The sequence below is a fragment of the Notechis scutatus genome, chromosome 4 (assembly GCF_049901735.1).
Source record: "Notechis scutatus isolate UNSWTSFEM ecotype Mainland chromosome 4, rNotScu1.2, whole genome shotgun sequence".
Classification (NCBI taxonomy): Eukaryota; Metazoa; Chordata; class Lepidosauria; order Squamata; family Elapidae; genus Notechis; species Notechis scutatus.
In genome coordinates, this window is record NC_142012.1 from 104756843 (window position 1) to 104783355 (window position 26513).

At 35.2% G+C, this 26513-nt stretch overlaps 1 protein-coding gene across 1 annotated transcript; it reads right to left on the reverse strand.

The window, feature by feature from the left end:
* Positions 1–1175: 1175 nt before the first annotated feature.
* Positions 1176–24586, reverse strand: GLRX3 (glutaredoxin 3). Its single transcript, XM_026670701.2, has 11 exons — positions 24484–24586; positions 19856–19964; positions 15160–15234; positions 14437–14638; positions 9334–9506; positions 9185–9246; positions 7674–7731; positions 6579–6631; positions 4384–4423; positions 4213–4305; positions 1176–1430 (listed from the first exon to the last, which is right to left on the reverse strand). The coding sequence occupies exons 1-11, from the start codon at positions 24564–24566 to the stop codon at positions 1380–1382; spliced, it is 999 nt and encodes a 332-aa protein (XP_026526486.1). The 5' UTR covers positions 24567–24586; the 3' UTR covers positions 1176–1379.
* Positions 24587–26513: the final 1927 nt, after the last annotated feature.

Consider the following 26513-nt stretch of genomic DNA (forward strand, 5'->3'; position numbering starts at 1 on the left):
CCTTTGACCCAAATGTTCGGATCCAATGCCTATATAATATGGCTAGCAGACAGTATGTAAGTGCTGGACAATGTTAAGTTATATATATATGTATGTATGTATGTATGTATGTATGTATGTATGTGTGTATGTATGTATGTATGTATATGTATCAACGTTGATGAAGTTCATTCATCATCTTCAGGACTTTGTTTCAGCTCTGTGCTTCTCAGAGAAGCACAGAGCTGAAAACAGAAGCCTGAAGATGATGAATGAGACTTCATCGAAACGTTGCCTAGATATTTCCAATCTTACGCGGGAGAAAACCCGAATAACCAAAGATACACACACACACACACACACACACACACATATATATATATGTATGTATGTATATGTATGTATATGTATGTATGTATGTATGAGACAGACAGACATTCGGCATTTCCACGCTTCCACAGCAACTTGATTGTGAAATGGGTGGTGATACAAATATAACAAATTAATAAATTCTAGGCTTTTTCTGCAATTTAGCAGATTTTTTTTACCATTGTTTTGAAGGTCAGCTAGAATATATGACAAAATATTCTGCTGCAGAAACTGTTGTTTCTTGCTGCACTGCCGCCATTACTTACATTCCTTTGCAAGTACATGGACTTGTTTTTAATCCTTTTGTGTGGTTTAGTAATTTAGAATTACATTAAATCATGCTATTTTTCTTAACGTTCAGCACCTATTTGCTATTAAAGAGTGGATTCTATTCCCTATTGCTACGTTATTCAAGTTGTTTTAGTGGCATAGATAAGATTGTTTTCATGCATTTTAATTTAAATTACAGAAACTGCAAACCAAATGGCTTGGAAGAATGGCTACAAATTTAGTAAGATATATATAAAATTCAGATTAAATTACTAATCAATGAAGGTAAGGAAAATTCTCTGTGTTGTGCTATGTTCCTTTTAGCCATATTACTTAAAAAATGGCTAAAAAGATATGGCTCATAGGTCTGCTAGGATGAAGTCCTCATTCTGGAGCCAGACTGGACCCCCATAATGATGTCTTTATTACATGCATCAGACCACATTAGAAAGTTCAATGGCTATAAGATGCTGGGTGAGCAGACCTACCAGTCAAACAAAGGTCTAGGTCATCTGGATGCTTGTGTGAATGGAATGAATAAACAAAGTACTCAGATACATTTTTGAACTTGAATTTTAATTCAGTCTGAAGATGTTCACAAGTTTACAGTTGTATGTTACATATTTCTCTAGTATGGTCTGATATGAAAAGAAGTCAGAAACCTGCATTCTGTTTTTTTTTCCTGTTGTAACCTGTTCCAGTGCAAATGTCACTCATAATGTTTGTATTTCAGTTGTCTTGATCAATTTATTTCCTTTGCATCAATTTTCTACTTTCAGGATAGATGACAACTCACCAGATTCATTTAATTCCTGGAAGAAAGGAAGAAAACATTCAGGGACTGATATGATTAGAAAAGCTCTACCAAAAAAAAGCAAGTTGGATGCATAAAGTCCAATTAACTGGGTATCTACCAATGTATTTTAAAAATCTGTCATATAAACTTGCTATATTGCAACTATAAAATCTTATCTGGCACATCTTCATGGAGTCTTCCCAGCCTCAAATATGCCTTTTGCCTTAGACCAGGTAAGATTTCATAAAACAGGCATCTCCAACCCATGGTCCATGGGTTTCATATGGCTCTGGACAGTTAGAATGCAGTCCCACAAGATCATAAACTTTATTATATGATTTATATGCATTATCTCTATTATATGTTTTATATGCAGCCCAAGACAATTCCTCTTCGCTCAATCCAGCCCAGGCAAGTCAAAAGGCTGGACATTCATGATCTAAACCCAGTACTGTAATTCATAACAGCAAGTGTTCTCTGGGACATAAGCATTAGAAAGTATTACCACTACTTACTATAAGTCCTCAAATGTACCTGGAATTTTCTTTATGTCTGGAATATATTCTACACTTGTTTTGTTTCTGTTCCATGTTTCCATAGAAACACGAGCAGGGAAAGCATCACGCAAATGGGAAAGGGTAAATGTTATAGGCGGGTAAATCTTATCAGCATGATTTTTTTGTATTGTTAATCATATATTATTATATCTTTGGTTGTCTGCAAGAACAATGCAGCGCAAAAGACACTGACTTCAAAAAAGACACTGACTTCAAAAAAATTACACTGATTTTTTAAAACAATTATAGGCAACGGCCTACAATTCGTTTGCAACATCCTGAGAAATTTCTGTTAATGAAACTAAAAAACCCCTGTTCTAAGCTGGAAAAAAGAAAGGTAATAAATGTAGAACAACTGTTTTTGGAATTTTTCAAGCTCTAATTATAGTTTTAATAAATTCAATTATTGGAGATGGTTTTTAAAATCAACCCAAAAAGAAATCAAAGGATTCTGCCTGCAGAAATTGAATTTTTATTGAACATTGCTGAATAGAACTATGTAGAAAAATGTTACTGTTGATGAAAAATACTTCCCAGTAGATTTTCAAAATGATTAAAATGTGAACTGTATCATTTGATTCATCTCGATTCCTAGGGCATACTGTGTCATGTAAGGAAATTTAATAGAATCTACATGAAACGAAAGTGAAAATATCTTACATTCTTTAAAACCATACAGTATTTGAACTGCAGTATACTGCTGAACATTTGTTTAAAAAAATAACTACATGACTTAAATAATATAAACCTATTTCAAAAAAACTAATGAGACTTATTGATTCTTCTTCCCCAGGAGATACAATGACTTTGACATTGGCTATAAAACACTGAAGACAAGAATAGACCCTGGAGTATTTAGTTTAGAAGTCAATGCTTGTTCATTGTCTGCACACACACAAATATAAGAAGATGGAGCAAGAAACACAGATCTATTTTTTCCTTCAGGGCCATTTTTTAAAGTATACAATAAAATCTTACCTCCTTTTTTTTTTTTTCAGAAATGTGACACCATTTTTTTTTGCAAAACATATTGTTTCCAGAAAAAAACAATGTTGAAGACTAAAGCTAAAAACCAAATAATATCTTTAAATGCACCCATGGGAGTAAGAAGAGATAGCTCTTAGAACAAATAACTGATTGATGTCAAGAAACAACTTTTCATTATTATGACCATTCATTGATGATTTAAGGGTTTTTTTTACAACAATATATCAGGCTGATGATAAGTTATAAAAAAAAACCTTGAAGACATTATGTTTCAAATGTCAAAAGCACCAGAAATAAACTTGTATAAATTAATGTTTGAGAGCCCCTTGGTGCTCTCTGAACTTGCTTGTTTTCTGGCAGACATTTCATTACCTAACTTGGTAACATGTTACCTAGTAAAGAGTAACAAAATGTCTGCCCAAAAAATAAGCAAGCTCAGAGAACGCTAAGGACTCCTCATTTCAACTCCGAGCTACAAATATTCTCCTTTAAATTAATGCTTTATGCATTTGTATATAAGAATCAAGTAGCCGTCCACTAAACAATAGCCACAAAAAGTCTTGAATGATAAGAAGAAATCTATATAACAATTATAGAGGTATTGCAGAAGTAGGTCAAACTATAGGCAGCTGGACAGTGAAGAAATAATTATTTGTAAAACCCAAAGCCTGATTTTCTAGTATGCATGCATTCAGCACTGTGTGCTTCAAAAACGATTTGGATAAAATTTTCCAGACTTACATTTCTACATCTCTCTACTATTCATTAAAAAAGCTGCATCTTTTCTGAGGCAGGAAGACGTTAAAAAGACAGGTAGATTTTGTATTCATTAGAACAGTGCACAATTAAAATCAAACACCAATAGCGGTATAAAATAATCAGTATATAAAATTATATTAAAATAATCATATCTGAAAAAGAAAAACCACTGGTCTGATCAATAATATTGTAATATTAAAGAATTAATGAATAAGGGCGAAAGCAAAATTATCATATAAGGTACATATTCCATAATTTGAGTATACTTTCTCACTGACCAGTAATATTATGGCCCTGATAAAATGTAATAAAGCTATTTCCATTGATTTAACTTTAATCCTGGATGCAAATTTTTAGGACATTAAAACAACAATTGAGCAATAAGCAACCAAAAAATGATAAATCTGAATATCAAGTAAGTATCAAAATAGATAATGCAGAAATCTATTTTTTAAAATGAAATGTTTACACGCTTCTCAACAATTCTTTTCTCACCTTAACAATATCTAGGCCTCCAACGAGTTCACCTTTCACATACAGCTGTGGGTAAGTTGGCCAGTTTGAATATTTCTTTAATCCTTGCCGCACCTAAGATATAGACTTGATTAATGTTCAATGTTATAGATTTCTAAACTCAGCAATAAGAGTTGCATTTGAACAACATACCTCTTCATTCTCCAGTATGTCAAAAGTTTCATAATCCACACTAAATAACAAAAAAGAAAACATTGAGACTTATTATTTCACCTTGAAATAAACAGTTTTGAAAGGTAGCCTTATTCTCAAAGAGTAACCTGCTTAGAAAAATGGTCAGTATCTGTTCTGCCCATTTCCCTACTATTTAAGGCTTCTCCCAATGTCAGCATGGGCAGAATTGCCCATAAAGCTACAATCTTGAAACAGGTGTAGGAGGAGAAATTGAGGAGGCATTTATGAAGGTGTTTTTCCTTCAAACCGAGTGAATAGTCCAGGGGAAAAGAAATAAGAGTGGCAAAGCAAGGAAAAGTACAAATATAGAAGCACAACATGGAAAGTTTTGCAAGTACTCTATCCTGATCAGAAACAGAAGAAAAAATTCAGATACATTCCTGAGAAAGAAAAAATTAAGGCAGAATAATATTTTTTAAAGAAGAAAACATTGTTATATAATAGTACTACTATGAAGTAGATAGTACTATTGTAATAGTAATTACTATAGTAATACAAATAGTAAGTACAGAGTAGGATAGAGGCTATATACAACAGTCACATATAAACTAGTAAGTTTCATAATTTATACCCTGTTTTTATTTTTCAAAATAAAACACCCTTGAACTCTTATAGGAAGAGCCCAGAGTTCACTGCTTTTGTGGCTCTTTTGAGACTGGATCTATCTAACTGGAGACAACTTTTTAAAAGTATCCTGATACTTACCAAGAAAGAGTGGTTAGGAATAAAGCAATAGCAATAAGACGTATATGCCGCTTCACAGTGCTTTACAGCCATCTCTAAACATGTTGCCCACAACAATCTGGGTCCTCATTTTACCAACCTCTGAAGGATGGAAGGTTGAGAGAGTCAACCTTGAGCAGGTCAGAATCAAACTCCTGGAGTGAGCAGTGAGTTAGCCTGCATACTGAACTTGATCCAGGGGATTTAAAGTGAACTCTAAGAGGGCTAGAGATGTAAACCTGAACAAAAGATCTTGAACATGAGATCTAATTCCGATTATGTACTTAACAAGATTAGCATTACAGTCCTAAATTGACTACTGAGAGGAGGCCATTAGAGTCCAAGTCTTATAAATTGTTCAGCAGCTTGCTATTGAGAAAACCAACAGAACTGATGAATGGAAATGAAGGGTTAGGGTTAGGATTAGGTGCCAAATCTGGTGAAACGTCTTTCTTCTATTTAATTATTCTGTATGATAACAGTAGGCAACCAGATGGAAAGAGCCTTCCAGTATATATGAGGAAGAGTGCAAAAATGTAGAGGGGACAACAAAAGATACAATCAGAGAATTCATGGATATTGAAAAGATAAAAGTACTATAAAGATTAAAAGGCAACGAGGTAACATACTAAAGATGTTTTTAATAATCTTTATAATGCTTTTAAATTATATAAGATATAATGCAAGAAAATAATATGCTGGCATATTTAACAAAGTACATGTCATGCCCCTGGTGGAGACTGATTCTGAGGGAGAGGAGGAACAGCAGACAGGGAGTGGAAGTGCGGCTCCGGAGGTTGTGGAGGAGGCTGGGGAAGGGCAGAGGCCGGCTGAGCAGTCAGAGGAGGACCCAGGCCCATCCCCTATCCATCCTAAGGCAAGCAGGGAGGAAAGGATAAGGGAGAGACGTGGTTTACTCCGGAGGAGAGGGCCTTGATCCTCTTCATGGGATGCAGGTGTGAGAACTGCATAAGAGTTTGGACCTGCGTTCCTGCAAATGCTGGAGACAAAGCATGTTTTATTTTGGTTTGAGGTTATCTTGGTTGGCGTCCTTCCAACAGACTGTGCCTTGTTATCTCCTTGAATTTGGTAAATACTTCTCCTGTTCCGTTGTGGAAATTTCATCATTGTAGTTTGTTTGGTTTTTATTTTCACCTCTATCTGCTCATTAAATTCGGACTGTATTACTTTCTTTTGAAGACTATTTTTCACTACATTTTATCTCCAACTGAGAATTATTGAACAGTGGGGCCAAGTTGGAGGCATTAAAGGACATTTATTTGTGTTTTGGATTTTGTTACGTTTGTGTTACACTCTGGGCCATCACAATACATATTTAATCTTTATAATGCTTTAGTTTATATCATGTATAATGCAAGAAAATGTGCTGGCATATTTTAACAAAATTTAAGATAATACATGTTACATACCCAGTATTATTTAGAATTTCTATAATCTGCTTGCTGAATCCACACTTTGCCGTCTAAAATAAGAATAAAAGAACAAATCATTGTTTTCTACTAGATTAACACATATGTGTTAATTTTAAAGTTGTGACTTCTGCTAAATCGATTTTAAAAAATTAAGATAGTCTTTGGATGTTTACATTCTCCAACCTGAAATCCTCAAGAGACAGTGAATTACTACTCAAACATTATTTAATTCCCAAAATATTTAGAAGGCAACAGGTTGGAACAATTCATAGATAAGAAACAAAAAATAAGACATTCTAAAAAATAACGTCAGAAAATCCTGATTATACATATAACTTTAACATCTAACTAGAAACCTAAATCATACAATAAACCATAAGAGCATTTTTCCCCAGTCCTCATCTCAGAACAATAGATACTTATACCAGTTTATCAGTTATGCAGTAGAGTCTACTGTGAACTTTCTACATGTCTACCTAACTAACTAAACATGAAAGCATGGTTGCAGGTAGTCCTTGTTTAGTAACCACAACTGGAACTGGCAAATAGGTCACTAAATGAAGCGATTGGTAAATAAAACTGCAACTTTAATTATCATCTGACTTCAGCTTTCCTTTAAAAACCTAAATCCAAAGGTTCTAAATGCAACCATGTGTCACAAATTATGTTTTCATCACTGTCACAACTGTAAATGGTCACTAAACAGGAACAATAAAGTAGTGTTGGCCTCAAATGTTACTATCAAATTCTTCAAAAACTATACTTCAGGAACTTCTTTCTCATGGCAAAAGGCTGTTTGTATTTATATTTAGTTAGTTTTCTGGCTAAAAAACACAAAGAGTTATACTTTTTAGTTCCAGGAATATGAAGATACTGTACTTTCATGCTTCAACTTTTCAAGGACATCTTCCAACTGACATTTCCTCATAATCTGGGATTATAGTTCTGAGAATTCTTATACCAACCATGATGGGTGGGAATTCTGACATTGTAGTTCTGTTGTATATAGAAGTCACAAGGTTGGGAACAGCTAATGTATTATTGTAAAAAGCCGCAATGTTCATCAAACTAAAGCTTTATTACAAATCTTACCTGTTTATTTCCTTTCATGAATAGCATCACAGGGGCCTTGTTTATCAAATCTTTGAGCCTAGAAAAGGAAAATATTGATAAAATCTTAACTTGTAAGAGAATATAGATCAAAAACAGAATTTCACTGAAATGTGTCACTGTTCTTTCAACAATTTTATGTTTACTTATTTTTCTCTCATAACAAGCTACAGCTTTTAAAATTATTTTCTAATAATACTTTTCCATATATAAATTTAAAGAATCTCTAAAATTGGCTGTTTACAACTACTGATTTATATTATAAATGCATTGAAGAGTAATATTTAGTATGTTTTTGCAAATAAGATTAATGTAACAAACACAGAAGTAGTGACTTCCAATTATTCTCATGAATTTATAATAATTTTAACCAAAAGAAAATCTAACATTTATTTCCAAAAATGGCAAACAAAGTTTAATATAAAAACAGAAGTGGCTAATCCCAAAAACCAACTACATCAATAAGAAAGATACAAATTTCTTTAAAAAATGGCTAGCAATGCATTCTCAAGCATTAGCTTTTTTTCTTAGAATTCCAGCCAGAATCACAGCATTTAATCTCTACTGAACATAGTAGGAATTACTTCAGAATAATCCAAAGAATAGCGGTGATGATTTAGTATCATGTACCCCTGCTTGCACAAATGGAGCTGTGTATGCATGCTCACCCCACCTGCTCCACACACAAGTGGAGCTGCACATGCACATCTGCAGTCATCCGCCGCTTCTGCGGCCCAGTTCATAACAGGCTGCGACCCGATAGTGGGCCGCAGCCCAGAGGTTGGGGATTCCTGGTCAACATGATAAAAACAAAGGGAACCTCCAACAATGAGATGAAGAACATTCCTACACCAGAATATCAATTTCAGTCTCACAAGAAGTATTACAATATGATTGCAAACTTACTAGAAATATCAAAATCCACTTTTCCAAGAAAACTGGAACGTATCATTCCAAAGGGTCAAAAGCCCTTCAAAACCTCAGAATGGAACACTCTGGGATAACACTGTTTTGATCTAGAAATATTTTCCATAACTATTTTTATGTAAGTTATGCTCTGTGGAAGAACTGGAAGAATAGTGTATTTTAGAAAATTATAGTCTTTGTACTTGAAAGAACTGAAGATAAATTCTCCTTAAGCCATTAGTATAGAGAATAACAAACCTATTGGTTTTCCAATGAATACAGATAATATTTTTTCCATCCTTGGGTGACTGACCAAGCTAGTTAGGCCTAATCTGATTTGGCAATTGTCGTTTTATAGAACAACAATGGGTATTCTTACGCTTAAGTAGGTACAGAAAAAAAGAAATCAAAATGAAAAACATTGAAAGGAAAAAAGAAGATGCTGATGCACATATCATATACACTGTTGTACAGATTTTCTTCTGTAACACGAACAAGAAAACTATAAAGTGGACAGCAATTAAATTCAATCATGGAATATACCCATTTTATTCTTTACAATAAACAGAAAACAAAATGTACCATACCTGTCTTCTAATTTGTGTGCCTTAGGGCAGACTGTATCCAATTCGCCTGAAGCTTCAAGCTCCTAAAATACAAAAATGTTGTATTTGTAAATTACTTTTTTAATTAATTTCTTTTCTTAAAAAAGAAACAGATGGTTTTATTTTCTAACCTTAACAATGTCCAGTCCACCTATAAGCTCTCCATTTACATATAACTGTGGATAAGTAGGCCACTTGGAGTATGTTTTTAGACCTTGGCGCACTTCTTCATCAGAAAATATATCAAAGCTGCTAAACACAACATTATGTTTATTAAGAATTTCTATGATTTGTCTGCTGAAACCTGGAAGATTGGGGAGGGTGGGAGAGACAAAAAGAAAAACACAATTTTTAATGAGGCTGTATCAATCTTTAACTAAAAAAGCCTCCCACAAAATTAAATTATGGTAAAATAACAGGATATGTCTAGTCTTGCAAAGAGAAGGCCTAGGGTGTTATATGATAGCCATCTTCCAGTACTTGAGGGGCTGTCACAGAGAAGAGAGGATCAGCCTATTCTCCAAAGTACCTGAAGTCAGAACAAGAAGTAATGGATGGAAGATCATTAGAGAGAGATCCAATCTAGAACTAAGGAGAAATTTCCTACAGTGAGAACAATTAATCATTGGAATAGCTTGCCTCCAGAAGTTGCGGGTGTTCTATCACTGGAGGTTTTCAAGAAGAGATTAGACAACCATCTATCCAGAATGGGATCTCCTGCTCAAGCAGGGGGTTGGACTAAAATATCTCCAAGGTCCCTTACAGCCTTGTGATACTATATTTTATGTGGTTCCTACACAAAATATATAACACTGTTCAGAATTTTATTCCAGCATCATTATCATCCCCTGATAATAAGTTTTTCTTCCTCCCCAACTGTGGCCATTACGGAAAATATATTTACATTAATGGAAAGTTCATGGCTGACTCAACCAGATATTTTTTTGCCTAATGTTGGTTAACAAACATTTTAATAATTCAAGATGTAAAACTGAGCAGCAGCCAAGAAGTGGCTAAGAGAAGGGCTCACTTACCCATCTCCTTAATCCCAATTGTATAACTGTGATATTTCATATTTATATTTCAGTATCAAATATTATTTTACTGTTAACTCCATTTAAACAAGAGCAATAAAACTAGCTAGAAAACAAAATATATACTGTATATGTATATGTGTGTATAATCTCCTGTCTACTATAATTAAATTTTATCCTTACAAAACAGAAACCTTATGTCTCTACATGTGTTGCTATATATTCACAGCTCTGCGTGGTATCTGAAAAATATTGCCCAATTCACAAGTTCCAAGACACCAGATATATTGTGACAGTTTTAAAATAAGTGTACGTTCTAAGAAACCTATGCAAGATTTCTATCTGGCAAATTTTCCCATTACTTTTGTTTTGTACTGTAGCTTGAGGTCTTCATAATCTGCATTTTGAGCCAACAGCAAACAGTATTTATTTATATGATGTATAAGTTGCTTTTCTTCGTAGAACTGAAGCATTAAGTTCTTGTACAGCCTCGAGTGAAACAAGGAACCTGATCTCCCTTCTTTCCCCATTCATCTGGGAGTTCATTAGTAAACAGCTACAGGGTGATTGCTGATGGTTATTTTGCTACCAATATATTAATTCATTTCTACAGTAAGAGGCTTCTAAAGAAAAGAGCACGAACACTTTATTTTAGCTGTAGGCAACTATAAACAGACAAAAAGATTGATTGATGGGGCTTCATTTTTAAGGGTTAAAGTAGCAGGCTGAAAATGTTGTTATGCTTAGGGATAAAGTACCAACATCATACTTTATTCCCATAACAAAATATTTGACTTTTTAAAAACCAGTGCAACCTGAGCAATACAAAAGCTAATGAATGTTTGAAGTGTGCATTTAAGAACATGTAGACCAAGGCTGCATAATGAGAATGTACACTAAAAGAGATGAAAAGCAATGTATAATCGTGTACTGTATAATGTATAATGACATCAAGCAAAACACTTGTAAGCAAGGAGCTAGGGCACAGATGAAATATACCATTGTTGTAAATAGATTTTATACAGGCAGTGATGAAATACCAGCCATAATAAGGATTTCTGATTCAATTATACTCAGACACAAATGGCAAACCATTGTCTTTCTTGTGCCAATTAGCCTGGACACATTCTGTTAGGAACTATAGAACCAGTAACTCTGTGTAGTTGTAGGGGGCGTGCATAAGAGCACCAATCGTGCCTACCGTCCCTGTCCTATTGTTTTTTATTTTTCTTATAAGTATCTATCTCATGTATTCGAAACTATATTCTTGTACCTGTATCTTGTAAGCAATTGACAAATCAAATAAATACTAAAAATACTAAATAGATATCCTGTTCTGAAAACAGTTATATGGTGCTTATAAGGCAATCTAGAGAATGTTATAATATACAATCGTAACTATTTTTGTAATCTTCCTGAGGAAGTAAGAGCCAATATACAGATAACCTGTTGTTATAAATGTGCATGAGATTTATACACAGCAGCCAAGAAATAGCACAGTTCAGCTAAAATCCATCTCTTCCTCACATTCATTTATATTCCAGTTATATTGCTGTTCTGGAATGAGTATGCATGCATAGCTTATCAATCACTATTACACTAAACTCAATAACTGAACTCACTGAATGTAAATGAGAACTTCCGTTGCTAACCAAGTTCGTTAAGTGACTCATACCCAATTTTATGAACTTTCTTGCCACTGTTATGAAGTGAATCAGCTGCAGTCGCTAAGTGAATCACACAATATTAAATTAAATTAATCCAGCTTCCCCCGTGGATTTTGCTTGCTGGAAAGGTTATGAATGGCAAACATGGGATCCCGGGAACCATTGTAGCCATTGTACATACACACTGATTGCCAAGCACCTGAATTTTGATTACGTGATTGTCAGGATGCTGGGATAGTTGTTAAGTGCAAGGAACGGTCATCTTTTTTTTTTTCAGTGCCATTGCAACTTTGAACAGTTGTTAAATGAATGGCTATAAGTCGAGGACTTCCTGTACTTCTGTGGAATAAACCAGCAGTCACCAACCAGTGGGCCACGGCAATGGTTCCCGGGATCCCATGTTTGCCATTCATAACCTTTCCAGCAAGCAAAATCCACGGGGGAAGCTGGATTAATTTAATTTAATATTTAATTTAATTTAATTTAAATTTTGGTGGGCCGCAAAGAAATCTCACCCCCAGAGCAACCCCCCCCCCCCAGAACAATTAATCCAGGCTGCACAGAAACACAAGGCTGCGCCGCCCATGTAGCCTGCAGGAACCCTCCCCGCCCACTCACTCCTTACCCTGTAAACTTTCCTGCTAAATTGCTATTTTTCTTTTTTTCCAACCATCATCTGTTCTACTTTGCAGGGAGATTTAGATTAGCTAGGACGCAGGAAATGGTTAGATTTCTTGCTTTTTAGCTAGTCTTTAGGCTCTGCTTTTAAGTACAGCCAAACCTCCCTTAGGACTGAAGGTTTGCTTGCAAGCAAATTCAGTGCAGACTTACTGCAAGCAAATTTAAGAGGCTGAGCTAGCCAATGGCAGATAGATAGATCACTGAATGATTCTGTGAGCAACTCAATCTGCCTGCCTGCTTTGCCTGATTTTGGGTAAAGGTTGCTCTTTTTTATCAAAAATTCAATATTTTTATAAATATAATATTTACATACAAGCCATGCCCACCAAGCCACACCCACAAAATAGACCACACCCACAGAACCAGTTAGTGGTCCCTGGGATCTAAAATTATGAGTTTGGTTGTCCCTGCAGTCCAAAAGGTTGGCGACCCCTGAAATAAACGATTTACACAGTATAGTGCTTATAGCAAGCCAATACACAGCAAATTAGAGACATAAATATTTTGAGACAAAAGATAATGAGGAAAAATATGAATAAAAAAGTGTCAAGAGAGTACTGATAAGTAGAGTCAAAATTTGGTTCATTCGCCAAACAATATCCTTAAAGATGGATCCATTATAGATTATTACAAGAGATCTATTTTTTGTTATTAACATATTGCTCAAAAATAATACAGGCGCTATACAGAAGTTCATGAACAAACTTGGAATCTCTTATATACTCTTAAGATATAAATGTAGCCAAATGATTCTCACATATTCAGGTGTTCCAACCAAACTCCTTCCAAAGAGAGAACAACAGATACAGTACTGACCTAACGCAGGCATTACTTTGAAGTGGCTGAAGCTTTCTTCTCCTCAGAAACCCACTGCATAGCTCATTGATCCATGTTATAAATGTGAAGGAAATCACCCTTTGCCCATCTTCCACACTTAAAATATTATCATACTTTAAAGTTTTAAGGTTTCTTCTGTGTGGTTTAAGAGTCTGAAATAATTTTACTCTGATCACCTGTCTCTGCCAATGTTGGAATGGTTTCAGTCAACAATGGTTTCAGTCTCTGTAAGCAAGGATTTCTACATACCTCTTCTCCATATACTTCATACAGGATTAACCTCTATTATCTCTTTCCCTGTTCCCCTTTCCATCCAAAATGATCTACAGGTAGTCCTCAACTTACAACAGTTCATTTAGTGACCATTCAAAGTTACAACGGTACTGTAAAAAGCTACTTATGACCAGTCTGACACTTACGACTACTGCAGCATCCTTATAGTCATGTGATTTACATTCAGATGATCAACAGACTCACATTTATGATAGCTGCAATGTCCCGGGGTCATGTGATCGATCCCCTTTTGCAACCTTCTGACAAGCAAAGTCAATGAGGAAGCCAGATTCACCTAATAACCATGTTACTAATTTAACAGCTGCAGTGATTCACTTAACAAATGTGGCAACAAAAGTTGTAAATGGGGCAAAACTCACTTAAAAATTTCTCACTTAGCAACATAAATGTTGAGCTCAATTGTGGTCATACGTTGAGGACTACCTGTACAGTATTCTTAACAATAACTCCTAAAACTCCTGAAGCCAGAAAGCCAGACCTAGGTATAGCATAGCTTCAGTTAAAGCCTTTCAAGGCAACCTTGAAAGGAAACTGCACCAAGGCAACTGTGTCGCCCACCATTTAGCACCCAGGCTAAATGAGTGAACTAGTAGAATTTCTAAAAAGAGTGCTTATCAGTCCTGAACATTCAGAGATCAGATTTAAAAAAACAAAAAACCTATAACACAAAATCGTATATAATAAATTGTCCCACTACACAAACATTTAAAATGATTCTTACCACAGCGAACTTCATGAGGTGTTCCCTTCATAAACAACATGCAAGGTGCGGCATTAATCAGTTTCTTGAGGCGTGAATTAAGGTCCTCTTTTTCATTATCAGCAGAGGCAGATGAAAGAGTCAAACTAGATGCATGTCGCTGAACTTTTTTGGTCAGTTCTGGTGCGTGAGCGCCATCCAATCGATCAATTTTCTGGGAATTCTGTCAACAGACAGTAGCCGCTTTGATCAATTTACAAGGGTGACAATATCACATCCCCCCCCCCCCAAAAAAAAAAAACTATTACCATACGCTAGAGAACAAAATCATATCACTGTATTAAAAATTCAAATAGAGCAGCTGGTCTAAAATTCATGAGAATGAAACAAAAGGAGGTTCCGTAAACACACTCACAAGCATAGTAAGTTAGTAAACCCATCAGTGGGCATGAGAATCAAAATGATTAAAACACAACTTCTAAAATATCTAATAACTAAGTCATCACAATGAGCTTAGCTATAAAAATGATTTTAATATGTTTAACAGTACAATAACGGAAATGTAGTTTCTTGTAAATACCTTCTAAAGCAATATTTAAAAAGCAGGAATTCTATATAACTTAATTATGACATTCCTAATATTTTAATATCAATTCAATATTATTCCAACATTTATCTAATCAGCACTGGAAATAATGTGTTCTCTCCCAAAGTATTAATTCAAGAAAGATAAAATAAGTTTACCTTAAAAAACAAGAACGTTGGAACAGAAGAAATTTCGTGTTTTTCAGACACTTCCGGCACTGCTTCAGCTTCCAGCTTTTTCAAAAAAAGGAAATATGATTTCGTTTCCAAAAGCTTATTTATAGTTTTGATTGCACTGGCTGATCTTGTCTACACTGTTCTTTTAGTCATGTTAAATGTTTAAAAAGGATTTCAGCACAAAAGTTTGTGACACATTTGCATTTAAATGAAACTCACAGGGCAGGCTTGTCATCCACTGAGCCTGCCATGTCAAAACAGGTTCAGAGGTTTTTATTTTGTTGCACATTTCAAAAGATGCCTAGAGGCTGTGAATAAAATTCGTGGTGCACTAGTGACCTAGTAAATTTTCAATCATATGCAGCTACTACTATATTGAAATCCATAAATCACTGACCCCAGTTATGTCATGATTACAGTGCTTATTTTCTGCCCACAGCAATTCTTGCTGTTTGCTCTATTGACTAATTTCAAGAGGCAGTACATCATGACTGACATTTCCAGCCTTCTGCAAATTATGAAGCAAAAAAAAGGAGTATTTCTTCAATAAACTATTGATGCCTGGTACATTTTAGTTTTTAACTCCTGAAAGACCGTTAGATATTAGAGTATTACCAAGTTGACAAGAGAAATTGACAATCCAATATCAAACTGCAAAAATGCAATTTGGAATGAGGCTTCCACGTACAACTACAGAAGTCTTGATCTAATCTTGCATATTTGGAAACTATTAATGAGAATGCTGAACAATTTGGAGATGGAAAATAAGCAAGTGTAACAGACATTTATGCTTTAATCTGTTATACTATAATAATTATAATATATAATTACATTAAATGTTTATATTAAATTTTAATATATTTACAATATATTTATACTTTAATATATAATTACAATAAAGCATTAATTATATTGCTTTAATAATCAAATTGTGTCTGTTATGTGTATTATAACAACAGGGTAAGAGTTGGTGATGTTTAGGATTAAAACATGAATAGCTCAAAATCTGATTATTTTTTTTACAATAGAGAGTTTTTCCTATTAACATCCAGATGTTTTGATATCGAACACATTTTGAAAGAATTCAAATATTTTTCTGGAAGTAGCAAATAAGCATTTCTTTGCATAATGTAAACATAATATAGTTCAAAAAAACTGAATTACTTGAATAATAAAATAGTCTAAAACTACATATAGTAAACATTTAAGGCACAAACATTGGTGTGAAGGTACATGTTAATAAAGAGAAGTAATGCTTCTAGCTTTCATTCACTGTAACAACCGTAAATATTCATGTGAGTATTCAACAGCTATGCTTAAAATATTTTTAAATTTTAATTAATTTAAAAATTAGTTAATGTATAACTCTAGATACATAACTGTTTAGGGTAGCTTTTTTCAAACTTGCTCTCCATCAAATCTGAGGACTTCAGCTCACTTTTGGCTATCACAGTCCTAGCTGAAACAGCTGGGAGCTGAAGTCTGCATATCAGGATGGTATCCAAGTAGGGAAATGCCTTATATGGGAATCTATTGGATAAATTTTGCACCTCTCTACAAGATGAAACAACACTTAGTAACTAATTCACTTAGCAGTGGAATTACCAGTCACAATTAGGGTCATTAACAATAACAACCTGTAACACTATATTAACACATATTATCTATGAATACGCAGAATGCATTATAGACTGAATCTTAGGTTTCCTTATTTTTCTCATTTTATTTAAAATTTCAGGAGTGATACTTACATTTTACATTCTCTTCCTCTATGAGGAAAGTTTGCAATAACAAAGATTCAGTAGTTGGTAATAATGGTACTTTTAATATTCAACAACTGAGACTGATATAGACTAAACTTCACATGGCAAAATATGTATTCTAAGCCTTAATACTTCCCTTAACTTAGCAGTACAGCAAGAAACAAAGTGGAAACATTTAATTTTTCTATAATGTTGGTAATTACTTTAGTTTTTGACTTCAACTTTTTTTTACAAAGTAAATGCAGAAAAGCCTTATTTATTTTAAATTTTAAATAAATTCAATCAATGCATTTAACAATATATGGTTTTTCAATCTGATATACCAAACAAACCAGGCATTATAACATACTTTCATAAAGTATTAAGGAAAATTTTTAGATAGCGTTTTTTTTAAAAAAATATGTGTTATGTATATTTCAGTTACACTAACTTTTCTTTTTAAAATTAATTTGTTTTTGTCACTTCAAAATTTCTACCAATTTTGCATTTTTCTATAGTAACTCCCATGAAGTATACATATTATATCACACAGACATACATGACTACATGTATAGTAGACTTATTTTTCCTTGATTATTTGAAACATCTTACTAGAAATTGTAAATATTCCCATACCCAGGATGACAGTACATGATATTGTGTATTAATATAAATAATTTAGAGACAGGCATTTTAGTCACCTGAACTGCATTGAAAAGTGAGAGATCTTCTTAATCAGCAGCATGTGACAAATCAAATAATTAATACACTCTTACTAGAATAGTCTTCCACAAGTCTCGATTTATTCAAATTTGGATGTAACAGATAAAAACTGCATTTCAGACAACATATTTTATCCTAAGCAAAGCAGTTCACATTATGTACATTTAAACATATTATGCACATCTCATATATATATATGCCACCCTCAAACCCAAACTATGGTTAAGATACATCGATGACACATTCGTGATTTGGCCCCATGGACAAGAAAACCTAAACAATTTCCTAACACACCTAAACAGCGCACACCCCAAAATCAAGTTCACCATGGAAACAGAAACAAACAAACAACTACCATTCCTAGATGTACTAATCTACAAAAAAACAGATGGCACACTAGGACACACCATATACCAAAAGAAAACCCACACCAACCGCTACCTCAACGCCCAATCCCACCACCACCCAGCACAGATAAACTCCGTGGCTAAAACACTAATTACCAGAACCAAACGCCTGGCAGACAAGACACACATTAAGACTGAACTATGCACCCTGACTAAAGTACTGACAGCCAACGGCTTCCACAAAAGCAAAATCACCAGCTTGATCCACAAAAACACACTGAAACATAATAGAGACCCAGAAGATGAACAGACCTATGGAACAGCTGTCCTGCCCTACATAAGAGGTACTACAGACAAAATTAGTAAGGTACTACACAGACATCACATCAGGACTGCCTTCAAAACAGACAGAAAAATAGCAGCCATCCTTAGCAACCCCAAAGATAAAATTGACCTGGAAAACCAAGGCATATACGAAGTCCCCTGTGCATCATGCCCGCCACATACATTGGACAGACCAATAGAAGAATAAGCACCCGCCTGGATGAACACAAAAATGCAGTCAAAAATCTGGAACACACTTCCTCACTAGTCCAACACATGGAAGCCACAGGTCATAGCATCAACTTCAATGGCACCAAAACCCTGGCCACTATAGAAAACCCTAATCACAGAATCATCAGAGAAGCCATAGAGATTGAAAAAGACCAGAAAGCATGAACAGAAGAGATGATTCCACCAGGCTGTCAATCATTTGGAAGCCTGCACTCACAAACAAAAAAATCTCCACACCACAAGCCAGGCAAACACCTGGGCACAAACAGATCCCCCTGATACCTCCAGCTCAAACACACCCCAACCAGGCACCCAGATGAAACCCAGCTTCCTAACTAATGATAGCCGTCCATTTACCCGGCCAAGCTGCACTAAAGGCCTCCATTAAAGCAACACAATGCTGCCAGCCAATCAAGATACAAAAGAGCCAAAAACAGACAGAAGATATTAGAGACACCAATCAAGCAGAACACAGCAAACTCCGAGACCAATAAACACAGACCAAGACTCCCAACCAATCAGGATGAAGAAAAACCATTCTGGCACAGCAATAGGCTGCCCCAAATTCAAATCTGAAACTACTGTAAAAGTCTGACTCACAGACGGACACAATACAGAAGCCTGATGATGGCAGATGAGATTCTGCTGAAACGTTGCTACAACTTTAAAAGAACTACAATGACGTGGAAAATACCCAACCAAGCCGAACACCATACATGTAAGTACCGAAAACTTAAGAAAACATATATATATATATATATATATATATATATATATATATATATATATATATATATATATATATATATATATATATAAATTAAAAACTCCACATTTGCCTTTTGACATTCATCTCTAAGGTGACCCTTGCCCCATTAGTTTGTTAAATCAAGGTCTTATTGTAGGCTATCAATCTCAAAAGCCTCTATATGGAATTTATTAAAAATAAAGTATGGCAACAATGTTTGGAACCTAGCCACTTTTACTGTCACTGTTGACACAATCCACAATCCTGATGTTTAGTACAGAGTGAAGTCTGTACTGCATCATTTTCTGGATGGCCAAGAATTACACACATACCCCTTTTTATATCAATATTGTAACAGTGTATCCTGGTTTAAAAGTAAGAATATAAAAATATCCACTTTTACTAAAGAAAGCATTTCATATACCACCAATGAAAACAGAAAATAAGTGTGAGGTTGAACAAAACTCATTTGCCCCAATTCACATTTTTAAGTTAATTTGGAATAACTGAACATGTTTTGTTCTGCGTGAATAACGTCAGCAATCACACATATATTGACTTACTTTCACAAACATAGCCTGTGGATGCTCTTTTGCTAGTTCAGCCATGACATTATTCATCTGAACGCACTGAGGAGCCCATGGGGCCCAAAAATGAACCACCACTAAAGACCTGCAATAAGAAAAATGAAACACATAGCAGTCAGGTATTTTTGCAGACCAGAGCAATGTAAAAAGCAACTAGAGGCACAGTGTAAGAATTTGGCACTGGGAAAAAAAACCTCCTTTTTGCCTAAAGAGAACCACTTGTCAGTCAAAATAGACAATAGCAATAGACCAAGATTTTGACATATTACCAGTCCCTATATTCCCTGCAGCATACCTACTGATTCTACACAAGGCTGATCCAAATTCAACTCACATTCATTGCCATTCCCTTCACATCCTGTTTACTGCTGCCAAAGAATAGACCCTGACAGCTGTTTCTCAGTGGGAAACTCAATATCAAAGCCTTCCAATCCAACCATTTTGTAACCACAAGTGTTACAAAAGTTGAAAGTACCTTCTCAGTAACTGTTGGTAAACAACTCCTACTCGCTCAGTTGTCATTAAAATCTTCTGCATAGAAAGTTATGAAAAAGAAACTTTTTTTCACTTTTTGAACTTCCAGGCACAAAATGAACTGAATATAGTTACTCTAAAAGCAGAGCGGATGACCTTGGTAGAATGAAGAGCCAGCAAGTTGATCAGCTCTTCATAATTCTACTCCATATAAGGAGAGGACCTGAAGTCACCCACAGGTTTTCCAGTCAGTTGGACCTTGTGAGGAGACTATAAGACAGTGGTCTCTAGATGGTTTAGAGCTCTGGGAGGCAAGGGAATAATCATCTTGCTCAAACCACAGTCAGTGCCTTCAAACATTGGATTCACATGCTTCTTTTTCAAATCACTTTTACTGATTTAACTGCTTTTCCGCTAAAAGAATTTTTCAATTGATGAGTCTAAAAATAGCTGGTGAGTTTCCTTCAATCTTAGCAAAAGAAATTTGAAATACAAGTTTAAAGGTTTTAGAAAAATGTTTGGAATAAATAGTAAAAGAATGACTAGAATGTTGTTGCTGGGAATAGATAAACAGACTAAGGAACTAAAATTTTGGAATTAATTATAAGAGTCCTTTCTGTGGAAAAATACCCTAAAAAATGATTTTTTTTAAAAAAAGGATAGGATTTGCTCCACATTGAAGAAACTAAAAGGAATTAGAATTAAATATTACAATTAAAGGAAAAGTTAAATTTGGCATACTAATGTAAAAATGGAGCAAAATATTTTAACATTGGACACACTGAAGGGTATTTTTAAACAATGGACACAGACGTTAATTTTAAGAGTGTCTGCTACTATTGATAAGCTGTGTTTACAAGGTGTTGTGGAAGAGGAACGGGTTTTCCAGTAGAATGAAGTTCCCCAACATTTCTGGCTTTGCAAACCAGTGGGGGGGATAGTTTCGTGTGAGTTGCTGAGAAGCACCCGAATGCAGCACCCGCTTTCACGCAACTGAGGTTGCGCATATGCACGCGGCTATTTCCACTGCCCAGTTGCAATCCCCCCATGGGCCACTAGTGGGCTGAAGCCCACTGGTTGGGATCCCTGCCATAGAAGGCAGAAACTGATCTGAAAGTGAATTTAAAAATGGCAGGCTGCATGATATGGAACAAGATGCTACAATGGATATTCAAAAGAAATCAGCTTATGCCTTAATAAGTAAAAGAGGTAATAAAATAAAATATATTAAAATAATAACCAAGAGAGTGATCTGAATTATTTTCCTATATTGGGTTTACAAAAGAGACTTGTTAAAGCTTTAAAGAATTTTAGGAGAAGGGACAAAAAAATGAAAAAGAATCAAGTTCTAGAACATTATTTGAAGTGACCAAAAATCAAGTTGTTAGAAGTAAAAAAGAAAGAATATAGTGTTTTTTTATCAAGGTTAAAATATACGTTGTTATCTGTTATTGCTTAGTGGACTTTTGCTGACATCAAAACTGTAATGACAAAGTTTTGTGGATTTGTTTGTAGATATAAGATGAGATATGGGAGAAAGTCCATTTTTTTACATTTTAAGAGAATAAGTTACTAAAATTGTTTATTCTTATTGGGATATTTGGAAAGTCATTTCTTCCTATATTTTTCTTGTTCTTTACTATATTTGTTTCATTTTCTATTTTCTTTGTTTACATCATTTGAGGTACACAGACATTCCAGCTTTGGAAATATACTTCAGTGAGGGATATAGAAGAAATAATTCTTAAATCTTCCCCACACATATTTTTATTTCATTTCAGTAAGTGTATTACTTATACTTTCACGTAGAATAATTCTATCTAAAATGGATTTGTACCTATTTCTTAAAACTGTACTGTACCAGCATGTAAGAAAAACAATTAATACATCTTGCTGAATCACTATCAAAACTCCTCTTTCCCACCTAAATACAGCTTTGTGTTGTCATTTTCATTTTCTAAAATGTGAAAGAGATAATGCCCTTCTCTCACCTCTAGGTTCATACATATTCAAAGGTTGCAAGACTCCTTGGGGCCAAGCTCTGCATTCAGCAAGACCACGGTTTTATTTTAATACTACCTTGCTCAGCACAAAATCTAGTTCTATAGAAATAATACACAAAGTTCATGCATTTCCTGTCTAGTTCAATTCAGTCATGAAAATAATAAGAAACACAATGAAACTGGAGTAGCAAACTAAATTCCTGCCTAAATTATTTGATTTTCAGTGAAAAAAATAAAGAATACATGTAAGAAACTAAGGAACTACAGTAGTCCTTGACAATCATATGTTTTGTGACTTTTCAAAGTTACAATGGCACTGAAAAAAGTGACTTACAACTGGTACTCAAACATACAATCACAGCCCCCCCAGTCACGTGATCAAAATTCAGGGGTTTGGCAACTGGCATGTATTTATTATGTCTGCAGTGGCCCAGGTCATAAAGTTGCCAGCCAGCTTCTGACAAGCCAAATTAAATGCCTGAAGCTGGATTTGTTTAATGACCTTGTAATTCACTTAATTTCACTGATTTGCTTAACAACCATAGCAAAAAAAAGTCATAAAATCAGGCACATCTCATTGTTTTGCTTAAGAACAGAAATTCTGGTCCCAATTAAGTCAAGGACTACCTGTATGCATCCACAACATAGGATTCACTTATTAATGGTAAATAACATAAAAATAATTTAAGGATGAGATGCTACATTTAATTACTGAATAAACTTCTCCTTTGGAGGATGCAGGTACACTTTCTTAGTGTATCTGCGATTTTTGCTTTAATTTCAATCTATCTGGCAAATGTTATACTGAAGAACTAGACTTTTATCGGAAAGGTTCTACAGTTGAAGATCAGAGGAGCCAACCTGGCAGCACACTGTATTTTTAATAGGTAGAATCCAGACATGATTTCACTGAAATCTGTGGGACTTGACACATTCGTCACAAATCTGTTTTCCATTCAGACTCAATGTTCCCAGATGGATTGACCTACACTGTTCACATGCCCACCCAGACTACTTATAAAGCTTTTACTTCTGTCTCATCATTCTCAGAGGCTGCTCTGTTGAACAACATCTTTTCTCCAAAGTGCCCATTCATTGTAACACGAACAGAGAGAGTGGGGAATGAATATGGCATTTAAAGAGCGCCAGGTCTTATGACTGACTGATGTGATGGTCAGATAAATGACTGCCAAATAGAATAGAATATAGAATAGAATAGGAATAGAGTAGAATACTTTATTGGCCAAGTGTGGTTGGACACACAAGGAATTTGTCTTGGTGCAAATACTCTCAGTATACATAAAAGAAAAGATACAGTGACAGAAACATTTTCCTTTATGCCATGTTTACAGAAAAGATGCTGAATGGGATTAAAATGAGACCTGCAGACTGAAGGGACAAACTGCAATTAAGTTTGACAAAACCATGAGCATTTGCAGGGAGATGAAAAAAAGCATGGGGAATCTTCTGGTCTGGGAGTCAAACAAATAAGACTGCATAAAGGTCTTTATGCAGGGGAAGGGTGTGTGTATCTGTTGGCATGCATGCATCAAGAGACAGGTCACTAGTACCATTTATGTCAGAAAACAGAGGGAAACTTCTTCTGGAAATAAATTAAACTTACTGTCTTGCCCTTAGGGTTAGGGTTTCACTAACATGAAAATAATGTAATAAATAAACCCTAACCCTTAACTGATTGTGCTATGGATGTCTCCTTAGACAGAAGTCTATGGAGATTCTTAAGACATGCAGGAGAAGCTTCTTGGATGAGAAGCCAAACCTCTTCAAAGAAAAACCAGAAACTCCAGTTGCCTCTTGAAAAAGCACCTGTGGGGCACAGACAGAAGAATCTCCATACACAGCGGTGATGATGGTGATGACGACGACGATGACATACTGTCCACTTTGGGGACCCCGTCTTCCATTCCTTAGCCAGCAAAAACTTTAATCAAAGGGTGGCTGGGGGTAAGCAAAGATGAATACCAATGGCAGAGCTTTCCACAATGAAAGTTGACAATCGGGCATACATTTAAATCTCCACCGGAGCACCAGGAGAACCGATACTTCCCTTCCCCGCCCCAAGGAAAGGCCAAAGGAGCCTCATATAATCGCGAAACGGGCACCCACCTGTCCGGCCGCTGCAGGAAATCCTGGAACTGGGCCGAGGATGTCGCTTCTAGCAAGGTTCCCGCGGTTCCTTCCGCCGCCATCGTTGGTGCTGATCTCAAGGAGCGGGGGGGGGAGTAGTTCTCAGCCTATCTCCCTTCGTGACTTTCTTTTATGACGCATGCGCCACCCCTCCGAAGTCGGCTCCTGCATCCCGAATGGTAGCTGAAATCCCGCGCATGCGGACCGTGACTCGGCAATCTCGTCTGTTGCGCTAGAGACTAGAGCGATTGTTTACGCGGGGAGCGAGCCGGGGGCAAGATTCGAACTCTATGCGATGAATGGAGGAGATAAGAGTTCTGAAGCTGAGCGCCGACGGTCCCTGCTGTGAACCCTGGCATGGACGAGGCTTTGAGCCAGTTTAAAGGGTGCTTCAAGCTGTCGTCTGTTTTGATAAAGAAATAAAGAAATAAAACAAACGTGCGTTTTTCTGGACGTGTGTTGATCTCTAAGGGTTCCCTCGGGGACTTTGAACAAGTCAGGTTAAGAAACCGAGTTCCTGTGAACAAAAAAAAAATGAGGCGAGGTCCCCTTGTATATCATCTTAAGCTCCCTAAGAAAATTGATACAAATAAATTCTAGTATACTAATTGTAATTGTTATGCACAAACATTCCCTACGTTCCCTCACTAGAGGCTTTTAAAAATAGACTGGACAGCAACTAGTCTGGAATGGTACAGGATCTGCTTGTACAGGGGGTTGGACACTAGAAGACCTCAAGGTCCCTTACAAACTCTCAGTCTGTTCTGTTTTTCTAGTCCTAGTCATTGTTAGGAATTAACCATTCAATCTTTGCCATGGTAAAACTCAGAGTCACTGAAAGTCAGGCAGCATATAAATTTAAATATGAATTTAATTTTACTTATTAACCGGATTTCAAACATTTCAACTTTCCAGGTTTTTCTCAAGGAATTAATATTTTCTGGATTATACCTAAGAATCTTGATTTCCCTTTAGGAATTATTTAATCTTTTTGGAGTGCATAAATGTCTCCAGTGTTTGTATAACTGAATTCCTTGAACTGTGTATGTATCAAGTTTTGGATTAATTTATTAAATTGAATACAGCCTCAATAGCTAGTCAGCAAATTTTGTACAAATATTCTATTTACAATCCAGTTGTATTTTCATATTGTGTCTACTATATTTGGTGTAAAATATAGTTTAATTCTACTTAGGTTTATTAAGAAATAACTTAAAACTAAAAAAGTATAATATAAAAATCACTACATATACAATTATCTACCCATGGAAATAAATCCCATTGAATAAAGGAATGTTCTTTCTACTAGCCATGTGATATTAAAGCAGCATAATCCTATGAAAACTACAAGGGACCACATATGTTCGCAGGAATGTTTTGTTTCCTTCAGTTGAGACCTTTGCAACAAGGCCAGAAACTAATTTATCAGTTGCCAAATGTTGGCTGTTGTTATTGTGTAAAATATTCTGATTCTGTCTATATACACGTAGAATATATTTAGGCATACCTTGGATTGGTTTGCTAAAAACAATGGACTTTACAATTATTTATTTAACAAACTTACATGGCCACGCTTCTTTATCAAAACTTTGGGTAGTTCACAGCCATAATACAAATATATAAATGGTCATTTAAAATTATAGCATTCAGGTCAATCATAAGTAATATAAATTCTATTAATTTCAGAGAGTCCAGTCTAAGTATGATTAAGTCTGGAGCCAGTCCATTACTATCTGGTAAACAGATTACAATTTTACTATCTGGTAAACAGATTACAATTACAATGCACAATTTCACATATGCATCTTTTACCTTTATGCTGCCCACAAAAATTAAATTAAAAATCATTAACTCTGGAAAAGTAATTGATCCAGGGATCAGCCATTTCAATATAGCAATGAAATTAATTAATCTGTTGTTTCTATATATGTTATTTTTTATGACTAAAAAGTAATATGCTTAGCTTTTTTGCTAAGCCTCATTTTTTCTTAAATCAATGGAAACTTAGC